General features: G+C 38.4%; 1 protein-coding gene across 13 annotated transcripts in view; it reads right to left on the minus strand.

Moving 5' to 3' along the window:
- The window catches only part of nrxn1a (neurexin 1a), a 213807-nt gene that overhangs the window by 130038 nt on the left and 69657 nt on the right, over positions 1-14112 (minus strand). The window contains exons 5-6 of one of the 13 annotated variants that reach the window (XM_067368598.1): positions 9650-9660; positions 3496-3523 (exon numbers count right to left, since the gene is read on the minus strand). The exons of 11 other annotated variants lie outside the window; for them this stretch is intronic. In XM_067368598.1, the coding sequence (XP_067224699.1) occupies positions 3496-3523; positions 9650-9660 (39 nt within the window). Of the gene's footprint in view, positions 1-3495; positions 3524-9649; positions 9661-13161; positions 13170-14112 lie in introns of all 13 variants that reach the window. One more of the 13 variants, XM_067368602.1, reaches the window with a different exon arrangement.

Consider the following 14112-nt stretch of genomic DNA (forward strand, 5'->3'; position numbering starts at 1 on the left):
AAGTCCCTGGGGAAACACGATCTGATCGTCAGATTCCTGAGGGGGCCAGGAGACTGAATCCTCCTCGCCCTTCCTCCGTACCCTCTTGGGATTTGACCCTGGTTCTCACAGCTCTCCGGGGTCATCCCTTCGAACCTTTGCAATCAGTCGACCTGAAACTAATGTCTCTTAAGACGGTTCTTCTGGTTGCATTGGCTTCCCTGAAGAGGGTAGGGGATCTGCATGCATTTTCGGTCGACGAAACGTGCCTAGAATTCGGGCCCGGTGCTTCTCACGTCATCCTGAGACCCCGGCCTGGATACGTGCCCAAGGTTCCTACCACTCCCTTCAGAGAACAGGTAGTGAACCTGCAAGCGCTGCCCTCGGAGGAGGCAGACCCAGCCCTAGCTTTGCTCTGTCCCGTCCGCGCTCTGCGCGTTTACGTGGACAGAACGCGAAGCTTTAGGACCTCAGATCAGCTCTTCATCTGTTACGGAGGCCAGCAGAAGGGAAAGGCTGTCTCCAAGCAGAGGATGGCCCACTGGATAGTGGATGCCATCGCCTTGGCGTACGAATCCCAGGGCGTGCCTTGCCCGCTCGGGTTGAGAGCCCACTCCACCAGAGGGGTGGCCTCTTCCTGGGCGCTGGCTCATGGCGCCTCGCTGACAGATATCTGTAGAGCTGCGGGCTGGGCGACACCTAACACGTTCGCTAGGTTTTATAGCCTACGTGTAGAGCCGGTATCCTCGCGTGTACTCGCATCCACTAGTCGGTAGACGTGTTGTACCCACTCTAAGTGTCGGCTTGCAATGCCATTCCCGCCACTGGCCGGATACGTGCATACTTCACTCCAGTCGCGTTCCCCGCTTGGCGAACCCTGTCGAGTTCCTCCGCCTCCCCCTTCGGCTCGGACATTGCGGAGTGTCTGATGCCAGGCCTACATCCGTCGCTGACGCTGTCTGTTGGCTGGGGCCCATATGTCGTGACCCCTCTACGTGAGCGGTCCCATATGTGTATTTTCCACGGTTTAAAACTCCCTACGGGCCGAGTCCGTGTCTTTCCCTTAGCAGAGCCAGCTCTGCTGTCACCTGTCAGATGAGTCTCCCTAACCAGGTGGAGCCATCCCAGGGACTCCATATGCGTACTGCCCCCGGGCCAGTCCATATGTGTATTCCCACGTAAACTCCTCCCCCATTGGGTAGGTAGTGGTCTCCGCAGCGTCCCTTCGGGTTCGCTTCCCAGTGTGTCTAGTTTACTTAGTGGGTAGTGGTAGACAGCAGTAGACTCTCTCGGTGTAAGCTCGCCCCCTTCACCGCCAGCCGGTGCTATGGGCGGCTGAGCTTGCGCTGGGCACTGGAAGGGGTTTCGTAACTGTGGCGCTTTAGTTGGGATCCCAATTCGTCGGTCACTACTGACGTACGTCGAACGTGACCGACTGAAAGGGAACGTCTCGGTTACGTATGTAACCCTCGTTCCCTGAAGGAGGGAACGGAGACGTACGTCCCGTCGCCACAGTTTCTGTACCCTCGCTGTAGCGCGGACATCAGTTGTCTCCTCAGCGAAAAACAGAGTGCGATTGCATCTGCTTCCTATTTATATACACCTGACGGGGGCGGTGCGCATTATGCAAATATCGCACGCCAATTCCATTGGCTTGTTTTAGTTTACACGAAGATGATAGGGCTCTCTAAGCGATATCCCAATTCGTCGGTCACTACTGACGTACGTCTCCGTTCCCTCCTTCAGGGAACGAGGGTTACATACGTAACCGAGACGTTTTCCATAATCCTTTATTACTATTTCTTAGGAAAAATCATTGCATTTGAATATTTTAAGGCAGCAGCTATTTGCACTATTTATACTAAGAGTATTTTCTCAGTGATAATAACAATATATTCTAAGTGAAAATAGCAATATATTCTATTTACAATAGCAGCATTTTCTTGGCGATATGCTATTTACACTAGGTGAAAATAGCAATAGATTCTATTTAGACAATGTAGCTTCATACTGGCAGATATTATTTGCACCTCAGTATTTTTGTACATTAACAGAATGCATATAATATAGAATGCAATAATATCAGAGTGTAAATGATTATATTAAAATTATTAAATGGATGCTGCCTTATTGGGAGAATAAAATTCCTCCCTACACCTTCCCCTAACCCTAACCCAACTACACTTTTAATATTATTAAACACTCGTTCACAGTTTATTTCCACTTTTAGAACATTATTTCATTTTGGTGCCACTTTATATTAAGTGGCCTTAACTACTATGTACTTGCATCAAAAAATAAGTACAATGTACTTATTGGGTTCATATTGAATTGCAAAACACTTTTGCAGCTATTGAGCTGGGATACGGGTAAGGTTAGGGAAAGATTTGGTGGTATGGGTAGGTTTAAGGGTAGGGGTAAGGGTTAAGGGATGGGTCAACAGTGTAATTATAAATGTAATTACAGAAATTAATTACAGATGTAATTACATGCAGGTGTTTTTAAAACATAAGTACAATGTAAAGGATTGTATTAAATTATTCATTTAAATGTAAGTACATAGTAGTTAAGGCCACTTAATATAAAGTGGGTCATTCATTTTTACTGAAAATAAATGCAAGCTTGGCAAAAGGCGGATTCAAACCCACGTTAATTGCGTTACAAGCCAGGTCTACAAGCCTTATTTCGCATACTGCACCACTGAAGACATTGAACTCATTGAACGTGTGTAAATAGCATTTGCCAACAAGGGACACTATTTGCATTTATCGTAAATATACACTCAGATATTTTAAACCTTTTGTCTGCCAAATCAACAGTAATGTGGCTCAACCAACATGTAAGGGGGGAAAAAAAGAAAACGAGATCATAGAGAGAGGACCTCTGCAGACCCACATGACTGTCTGTCTAGATTGATAAGTCTCTTAAAATATCAGATCACTTGAACTTTATTATAAGGCAAGGTTAATTCAGGTTGTAAAATGCCATGTGGTGCGACTGCCCAAAACCTTGATATTTATGAAATTTATTAAATAATAACTCATGACATTTAAAAAATAAATAAAATAAAAATACTTTTTAGATTGAAAAAACACATTTTAAAAAAGTATTCAAGATTTAAGAAAAATGTTAATACTTTTTCCTTGTTGCACCACATTAAGAATTTTAACCTTTCTTGAAAATGGTCTAAAAGTTTTTTCAAAAACATATAAAACCAACATTTATACAAAGCACATATGCGTTAAACCTTTTCTTTGCCATGGATGCATTTATATGACATTGACCCATAGACATGAGCACATGCAGCCCTCCGTCACACAGTAACAAAGAGCAGATCACTTACCGTCCATCTACTGGCTTCCATGCTTACTGGACACAAGACTTACTATTTTTAAACTACCTACCTGTACAAAGCCAACGGCCAGTCAAAAGTCATATTAAAGGGGTCAAACGTTGTAGAAACTCACCACAGTCAATCTGAGAGTGATTGGTTGCTGTCAGTGCGCCCGCACACACACCTGAGATTGAGGTCAGAGCCATCTTGCTCATAAATGAGAACCAAGGTCCTTGATAATGGTGACCATAAATAAAGCAGCCACACATATCAGGACATAATTACCAAATCAGTCAGCGAGACCCATTACTGTACGCGTCCTGGCACAGAACCCAGGCACACGCACTCTCACTCCTCTTCCCATTTGCGCAAACAGCTCCGACTGTCACCCAGATCCAAGTATATTTTAGGAACTTGGTTAAAATATTAACTGAAGAGATGTCCATTAATAAAGCATGAGGTTCTATCTCCACAGTTACCTTCTTACCGGTAAATACAATTATATTATTACAGAGCAGAGCTAAGTCTACTTCTCATCAGGAATATTAATGACTTTAACAGGCAATTTACAGCAAGACTGAACCAAATTACAATAAATCCAGGAATCTGCAACACAATTAACCTAACACACCATAAGACCAGCTCATTTGCTCTGGAATTATCTGGAATATTCTTAAGATAAACCCTGGAGATATCAACAAGGCTCATTTACTCCATCTCTTTCTCCATCCTTCATCACCCTTCCTGTGTCCACTGCGAGTTAAATAAGCTTTTTGCCTCGGCTGATGAAGCGTGTGTGTGTGTGTGTTTGTGCACAAAGAGCCAAAGGGTGGTGCTGTATCTGGCTCTCTTCCACCTCCTCTATATACCACTGAGTCAGCTATAATGTGACTCAGTGCAGGAAGGCGCCCACAGAGTCGCACCAGCAAAACAGGCTTTTGCACCAACACACACACACTGGGCCATACACACAACGTTTCACACAGGTATATATATTGGATGCTCAGAATAACTACAAAATGGCCTTCAGATCCCTATTCCTATGCAAGTAGCAGAATGTGTTATGAGTCTTTCCTTTCAATTCGTCTCCATTGTGACTCTGCTGTCCTATATCTCATCAGATTTGTCTCCGCAAATACTCTTACAGGAAATAAAATCTTCATCTTTAAGAACAAGTAACCAGGAAAGCTCAATTAAATACAGTATTAAAAAATATGTCATGATACATAATACATGTATACATCATACATAACGTCATATGTATTACATGTTTTTGTTTTAAGCCATATCCTACCTGTTGTTATTTATTTTTGACAGTGTCTATTTACACCAACCTTGGTAAGGGCTTTTTTCTCTAAACACCAGTGCTCACACAATTTACCCTTAGTACAAACAGCACTTCCATTTGCACTATTCGCACTTAATGTAAATAACATGCTATTTGTGGCCATTTACGCTTGGTGGAACCTACTTCATTTTACACAATGTACCTTTTTCCCACTAGTCCATATTCATGTTAGACAATTTTCTTGCTCCACCATTTCACTTACAGGATTAAACAACGTTTTTGATACTGTGCCTTTAAGACATATATAATTATATAATATAATTGCCACTGCCTCATCTTTGAATAACAGACTCTTTGTAAATCCACTCCCAATTTTTTTATTTCTGTGTAAGCTCTTAGCACAATTTATGACATCAAATGTGTTTTAATTTTTCTATCAATCTGCCGACATCACATTTGAAAATCCATGCCATTTGTGATGACCTATTCCATCTGAAATAATTCTGCTTTCTCTGTTAAAGGGATAGTTCACCCAAAAATGAAAATTCTGTCATCGTTTACTCACCCTCAAGGTGTTCCAAACCTGTATATATTTCTTTGTTCTAATGTACACAAAGTAAGATATCTGGAAGAATAATTGTAACCAAGCAGATTTCACCCCCATTGACTACCATAGGGGGGTGAGATCTGCTTGGTTACAAACATTATTCCAAATATCTTCCCTTGTGTACAGCAGAACAAAGACATTTATACAGGTTTGGAACAACTGGAGGGTGAGTAAACAATGACAGAATTTTCATTTAACAGTTAATTTATGATGTAAATAAACAGAGATGTAGCTGGTATCATTGTCTCAACACAAATCTGCTGTTTTAGCACTACTAATTTGATGTAGCTGCCTTCTGCCATATTCTGAAGAAGCAGCAGCACAGTTCTGATGTTTATACATTTAGAAAATTGCCAATTTTCCAATTCAGTCAGTGTTTAAGTGCCCCTAATATGCTTTTTCAAATATTACCTTTCATACAGAATCTTCAAACAAACCATTTTCAGACTCCTTGAGAAATTAGGTGATATGCAATGTAAACTATGAGAAATTTAAAGGGTTTTTTTTGTTTGTTTTTTGTTTTTTTGAGCTTGGGTGCATATAAACTCAGCTCCTGGAGGGCCACAGTCCCACAAAGTTTAGTTCCAACCCTGCTCAAACACTTATACCCGTAGTAGTTTTCAAAGCCTAATGGACTTGATTAACTGGATCAGGTGCATTTAATTAAGGTTGAAGCTAAACTCTGCAGGACTGTGGCCCTTCCAGGATACTTTAGTCAGTGTTGCTGCACATTTTTTAAGTCAAATTTAAGGCTTTTTAAGACCTTTTTAAGACCGGAATGAATAAAAATTAATACTATACATTAGGGGTGTGCAATATCGACAAAAAAAATTAACATTAAAGTCATTTCAAAAGCCAAGGGCATTTTACCTACATTATGACATTTTATTTAAATTCAATTAGAATAATAGCACAATATAGGGCTGTTATTACCAATCAAATTAAATCATTATCAACCAAATCCATCTTTGCAATGCAGAGGTGTAAATTAATATATTTACACAGCATTAACAATTTGTCCACATAAATAAAATTTAATTCAATATTTAAATATGAAATTATCTAATTTTAACTTTTTAATTAAAAATGTACTTTAAATATGAAACTAAACTGCCGGTAGGGGGCAGCAAGTCACTCTTAATGAGTGAGTCATTCATTCAACCGATTTGTTCAAACAAATTTAGAAATGAAGCAAGTGGCCGTCTTTATTGAATAGGTCATGGAATCATTAATAAAACTGATTCGTTCAAAACACCGATTCAGTACACAATATTCACAATACATGTAACTCACAATGTTAACTTTTTCAATGTTAACTGTAAAATATCACATTTGCTATCGTTCTGATTGGAGGAAAATGGCACTCTTGCTCGTGAGATATTGTATAACTACATTTCATATGATAGAATTATAAGACAAAAACTTGTCGGGGCAAAAATGCCCATGTGTCTTAAATTTGGAGGCCAAATAACAGCATACATCATGACAAACTCAATGTCAGCTCGCACATTGTTAAAACATATAATTACAATTTCATCATAGACAATACTATCACACACCCCTACGCAAATAAAGAATAAACTTACAACAGTTACTGAACTGACATTTACCCATTTTCTTTTGCTCTCTTCCTTTCGCGTGCAGGGGACAGTAGCCTACAGTAGTTATACACTGTAGTAAATGCCACGAGGACCGCCAACTGTCACGTGAACAAGCAAATCCACAAAGAAAAATAAAATAAAAATAATATGTATGCTAATTAGATAGTTTTAATTTGGTAAATGATTTAGTTATGTCTAAGTCAAATTGTCATCTAAAATGTAAGACCTCTCATAAGTAAAGTAAGACTTTTTATGACCTTAAATTTTAAAAATCTAATTTAAGACTTTTTAAGACTTTAAGGATCCATGGGATGCCTGTTTAATGAATCAAACATTCAAAGTTTGTTTATTTAAAAAATCTAAATATTGAGAAATTCGCCTTTAAAGTTGTCCAAATGAATTCCTTAGCAGGACTTAGAAGTCCACTCACAAAAATATAAAGTAGGAAATGTACAAAATATCTTCATGGAACATGATCTTTACTGATTTTTGGCATAAAAGAAAAATTTATAATTTTGACCCGTACTATGTATTGTTGGCTATTGCTACAAATATACCCGTGTGACTTATGACTGGTTTTGTGGTCCAGGCTCACATATGTCCTTGCTGGATAAAAGTATTCAGTTCTTAAAAAAAAACAAAAAAAACAGTAGTGTCCATTTTGTACAATTATTGTGTAGGGCAGGGATGGACAACTCCGGTCCTGGAGGGCCAGTGTCCTGCAGAGTTTATCTCCATCCCTGATAAAAACTCACTTGCCTATAACTTTCTACTAATCCTAAAGACCTTGATTACCTGGTTCAGGTGTGTTTGATTAGGGCTGGAGCTAAACTCTGCTGGACACTGGCCCTCCAGGACCGGAGTTGTCCATCCCTGGTGTAGGGTCTCCAAATGATGGCCAAAGTAAATTCTAAGAACAAAAATCAGTTGAGAACCACTCAAATCCTATAGCTTCTGTTCGCACTTGTGGAGTGATTCCTGGTACGCTGCTGACTGAGCAATTATCTCTTCATCAGCTTAAATTTAGACAGGAACGTTGGGGGCAGCATGTCTGTGGGCTCGTTACCTCAAAGCTGCTACAGGCGACAGCCTGTGAACGCTGAACACAGTCACTCAACCATTGAGAACTCCCATGCTACAGGAAGACAAGCTGTAGTTTGTTTTCTTGTATGGTTTCCTTCTCACCTTGACACTGTCTGAAAAAAGAGCTTTATGAAAGATGCAATTTGATGTTTCCCCAGTAATGGTGGGATATTAAAAAAACAATTAAACCCCCACCAAAAAAAGTAGTGTCAACTTTAATTATCTGTATTGTACTGCATGCAATAAACGCAATATGACAGAATTTGTCTAATTAGCAATACTGCAGGGGTGGTAATACATTAATACATTTTATTTCTATTCAACAACAGACATTTCATAAACTCATTTTGACATGCCCATATCTTATTCCATAAGCATGTTTTTTTAAATGTGATATTTAAGAATAAGAACACAATAAAATATTAATTTTGTAATTAAATCTCCTTTAACAATTATACAACAGCACAATCTCCAGGGGCCTCAGCAGCAACAAAGCCAAAAATGCTTCACAAAACAGACAACATTAATAACTGATGCTGAACATAAAACTCATTAATTTAGGGCTTTTAAGATCTCCTTATAAAACTACAACCAAATGACACCACTAAATAAAATCAGAACATGTCTAGTTAAGAAAAAAATTAATTAACATCACAGTAGCTTCTCTGACAGGCTGATCTCAGTGAACGTTTGGTGTCAGACTGAACAGGGACTAAGCGCCAGATAAACTGTCAAAGCTGTCTACATTGATTTTTCATAAAGTGCAAGTTCACTCACAGTTATGTAATATGTAAGAAAAAGTAAAGCTATTTGAACAGTCGTTCATGAACTATGAAATTGTAATCTGTAGAGAAATGCTGCACTGTCATTGACTAAAGTGTAAATAATACACCTGTCTACCTTGTACCTCAGTGGCCACAGTTAGCTTGTGCATTCATTTTATCTGTATGCTTTGATTCTTCCTCTCTCTGTGTTTTAGCCAAATGTCCTTTATAGACTCTCTAGAGGTATGTTATGGCGAATCACGTATAGCTTCACGCTGTAGGGAATACAAGAGCGGAGATAAACGACAGTGGGGCTGAAAAGGAGACTGAGGCTCTGGGCACAGATAAATCTAGTGGGAGGATACACTTCTTCAAGCTTGTCCACTAGATCAAGATTACTTACAAACCCATTCAAGTGATAGCTTAGCCACTTGTATCTATGCCTGCTGTGGGGGTAGCAGCATACCATTAAACACATGCTATTGGTGTTTTATTTAATAGTGATGTCTAAATAAACCACAGTATAAAATCAGGCATCTCAAGACAACATTCCATAGCTTAACTGTTTGATAATTATATTTAGCAGAATCCAAGCTGCTTGTTTCCATATAATGAAAATGAATATTGACCAGCGCTGTATGCTTTCACTGTATGGAAAATACAAGCAGCTTGGACATTCTGATAAATATCTTATTTTTTCTTCCATGCAAGAAAGAATGGGTTTGGGATAACATGAGCCTGAGTACATTTTTGGTTGAACTATCCCTTTAAGTCATTTTTGAGACAGTTTTGTTTTGACCTGCTTAAAAATCAGCATGATCTTTTTCTAAATATAAATCTTGCTGCTTTGTCAAAGAGAAGTGAGGAAACTCCTTCCAAAGCTCTAGGAAATATTGAAATGGCAAGGTATTTTGGGGGAAGCAGAAGCAATTAATTAAGCTCATATTACATGCATGTGCATTCACACATTTTCTTCTCTCTCTTCCATAACACATCCACCCTTTCTATCATTTATCACCAGCCTTCACTTCGCCTCTCTCTATTTTTCACACCTTCCTTCCCTGAGCCTCCAGCCTTAAAATTTGAGCAAAATATTGTCCTCCATTCTAATTGAAAGAAGGAGCAGTACATCCCCAAACAATTTGCACTCACTATGTGTGCGCGTGTGTGTGTGTGTGGTTTTTATAATAATTGTGTGTAGACACTAACCTCACCTTAACAGGATTAAATGAAATCCACAGACACTGACTCAATGTGGCATGAGGTATACATGAGGTATACAGTTCTGCATATAAGTTTACATACCCTTTGCAGAATCTGAAAGATGTTTATAAATTTGTTACAATGATGATCATTTTATTTAAATTGCAAAACTTTTGAACAGAATAAATAAAAATAGTTGACAAAATAGCTGAAATGTAAAAATGTAATGTAATATATGCAGAATATATATATATATATATATATATATATATATATATATATATATATATAGAGAGAGAGAGAGAGAGAGAGAGAGAGAGAGAGAGAGAGAGAGAGAGAGAGAGTGCAAGGATGCAATAAATTGATCAAAAGTGACAATAAGTAAATTTATGTTAATGTTACAAAAGATTTCTATTTCACGATACACACGATTCTTTGAAATGTTCAATAAATAATATCCTGAGAAAAATGTTTCCTAAAAATAAATAAATAATAAGCAACACACACAGTCATAAGTCACATGGGAATATTTGTAGCAATAGCTAACAATACATTGTATGGGTCAATTTTTTTTTTTTTTTTTTTTTTTTATGCCAAAAATCATTAGGATATTAAGTAAAGGTCATGTTCCATGAAGATATTTTGTAAATTTCCTACCGTAAATATATCAAAAATGTATTTTTGGGAGTGGCTATGCACTGCTAAGGACTTCATTTGGACAACTTAAATTTAGACAGGCGATTTTCTCAATATTTAGATTTTTTTTGTAGACCCTCAGATTCCAAATTTTCAAATAGTTGTATCTCGGCCAAATATTGTCCTATCCTAACAAACCATACATCAATGGAAAGCTTATTTTTCAGCTCCAGCGGATGATGTATAAATCTCAATTTAAAAAACCATGACTGGTTTTGTGGTCCAGGGTCACATATATCAGTCGTTCCAGAATTTATGCGATTCTGCGATCGCTAATAGTAGTTAATGATCTCTTAGTCTCCTAAATAGTCCAATAAGAGACTATTAACTACTATTTTTTTTTTGTTTACTGAAATCACATGATTTTGGCAGTTTGATACAAACTCCGAACCATTGATTCGAAACAAAAGATTTGTAAAGCTTCAAAGCTTCATGAAGCAGTGTTTTGAAATTGCCCATCACTAGAAATTGTTGAATAAAGTCATTCTTTTTTTTTTTTTGGCACAAACACACACACACACACACACATATAAAAACCACAAAAGTATTCTCGTCGCTTCATAACATTAAGGTTGAACCACTGTAGTAACATGAACTGTTTTAAATATGTCTTTAGTACCTTTACGGGCATCCGAAAGTGTAAATTATCTTGCTGTCAATGGAAGCCTCACTTAGCCATCAGATTTTATCAAAAATTATCTTAATTTGTGTTCCGAAGATAAATGAAGGTCTTACGGGTGTGGAACCATATGAGGGTGAGTAACTAATGATAGAAATGTTCATTTTTGGGTGAACTAGCACCGGTGCTACTGCCCTCAAATGTTAGTCCAGCACCCTGCAGTGGTTCTCGAGGTCAGAAAAGTATAATGATGTTAAACGAATGTTGTCTGTTGTATATTTTTACTGCTAAAAAAACAAGAAATGCTGTAAATATTGACACAAATTTTGAAAAAAGCCGCAGTGAAATCAGCCATTTTAGGCTGCAAAAATCAGAAAAAAAGTCTGATATATATTTCTGAACACCAAAACAGCTTATTAGAATGATTTCTGAGGGATCATGCGACGCTGAAGTAATGGCTGACGAAAATTCAGCTTTTAAAATTACATTTTAAAATAGATATTTTAAAAAAGATATTTTAAAAACCGTTACGGTTTAAATCGTAATAATATTTCACTATATTACCGTTTTAATTTTGTTTATTTTTTTTAATCAAACAAATGCAGCCCTTGTGAGCAAAGAAACTTTTCAAAAACTAACTTTTTTATTATTAAATAAATATTTTTTAAATTATTCTTATTAAAATGTTAAAATCAGAGGTCTATGATAGAGGTATGTAAACTTATGTGAAAAGAGGGTTATGTTAAAGGACAAACGACCTCACTTTACATACAGTATGTATAGGGGCTATAAGAGTAAAGAAGAGGAGAGGTCTAAGTGGCTCCCAGTGAGTAGTACACTCACTCAGGCAGCTTGTTTTGCCACTGGAGATGATAGCACAGCGAGTTAATGAGAGCAGCTCCAAAGCCGCAGCCGAGTCTCAATCTAACAACGGCAAGAAAAACAACAGGAGTGACAACAACAGAAGATAATAACACCGCAATTACCCAAGCTAAATATATACCGGGGGCTATGGACCGTGGACAGCAACGATACCATTAAACTGACTCTGAGGTCTAGTTACGCTGCCAATGAGCTCTTTCAGCCTCTAAGAAGTGCCTCAAGTACATTCACTGCATCAACTGACATAATATAAATACATATTGTCGGATGGCAAGGAACTATTACGTCCATAATTCCAATTAATTTCCCTGCGTGATGCTTTTCCCCCAAAACATTCAGACAGAGCACTATATTATGTGTGACAAGTTTATTCAGTCTGCTTAGCCGCTCCGACCTTGATAAGGCCGGTTATCAACATTTCTCCATCTCAGAGCGCAGCCGAGACCCGTCAAGCTATTCTAAGCCAGCGCTACGGAGGAGCGTTTCACACTTGACTGGCCACAGATGTGTTTTGTTGAATATTGATTTATTGTTTGATTGATTATTCCTCACATCATAAGTCTGCCAGTGAATGGGATCAGACGTCGAAAAATACAAAAAGCACAAAAGACTGGCTGGCTCATTATTCCAGATGTCGAGGCGGCTACATTGTGGATGCTGTTCAATCTGAAGTTACAATTTCTCCAAATGGCAGAATTATCCATTTTGGGGGGAGAAATGATATTTGAAATGATATTCTTTCTTTGCAGAAATAAGAGCTCATATCTGGTAAAAATAAAAGGGTTTGGAATAACATTCTAATGATTCAGTATTGAAGAGGCCGAAAGCACAAAATCAGGGGATGGAACGTGCAAATATGTGTTTCTCCACCTTTAAACATGAAATGAAAAATATATTTTGGCAACTGATCTTCCATAAACATCATTCTTAAAGACTTTCAATAAAAAATAACATGGCTGGGTGCTTTTTTTAGAGGCCGAAAAAAAGAAAAGAAAAGAAAATCACTGAAAATTTCATAGCTGCAACGTTCGTGAACAAGGAGTCCGATTATGATTCTGAGAAATGGCACTATTAAATGTCTTCCTATATTCAGCTGTGACCAGACACCTTTAGCTAAACGCTCCAAACACATATCTCTCAAAAAATAGCCGTGAATCTGTGAAGCATGCAGCGCGAAGTCACAATTCACTTCAAAAACGCTCTATCCACCTCCACAGCACCTCATTACAGCCTTTCTTATGCAAATGTGAGGAGACAAACTGCCGTCATACAGACACGCAGACTGCCGTCCTACAGGCATCTCTACCTCTCCTAACGAATCCGTCTAAACTTTTGAACTCCCTCTCTCTCTCTTTCTTGCAGGTGTGGAGGCTCAGCATTTTTAAACGCTGGAATTTTCTAGGACACCACATTAAATCGAGAAGCCCGTGGTTGAGTGACGTAAAATCCTCAGATCTCATCTCAATTTCACAGAGAAGATTCAGTTCATACAGCATCTGGAAACCAGCCAAGAAGATGAGAGAAAACAGATTCTTCCACTAATGTTATTTATTTCACAGCTCTTCTCGAGAAACCCATGCGGACACTTTTATTTTGGAAAGTCCTCCTCCATGCGTTGGGACCTGTCCGACCTGTCAGAGCCAGCTACCTCTCTGGAGCATCAAACCAGCAGCCAACCCTCGCACTCAGTCCCTGCCATATGTCCCAGTGTTCTGCCAATTCCTTGCACACAAGACCTCAGAGCACCCCATTAGTGAAAGTGAGAGAGAGAGAGAGAGGGGGGGAGATGGGTGAGTGAGACGTGGATATAAACATACTTCAAGAAAAACAGAGCTGGGGAGATAGAGCGATCAGCAGAAAAAGAGCATCAGAGAAGAAAAAGTACAACAAAAACAAGATGAACTGGGAAACAGAGAAGATCAATCAGGAAAGAAAGAGAGGGAGAGAGACAGTGAAAAAGATAGAGGTAAAAGGTACCAGGTGAAATGTAATAGTTCAAATGAAAATTAAATAATTCTCATTATTTAATCATTTTTTAGAAGAGGCAGCTTAAATT

Source organism: Chanodichthys erythropterus, chromosome 19 (assembly GCF_024489055.1).
Source record: "Chanodichthys erythropterus isolate Z2021 chromosome 19, ASM2448905v1, whole genome shotgun sequence".
Taxonomy (NCBI): domain Eukaryota; kingdom Metazoa; phylum Chordata; class Actinopteri; order Cypriniformes; family Xenocyprididae; genus Chanodichthys; species Chanodichthys erythropterus.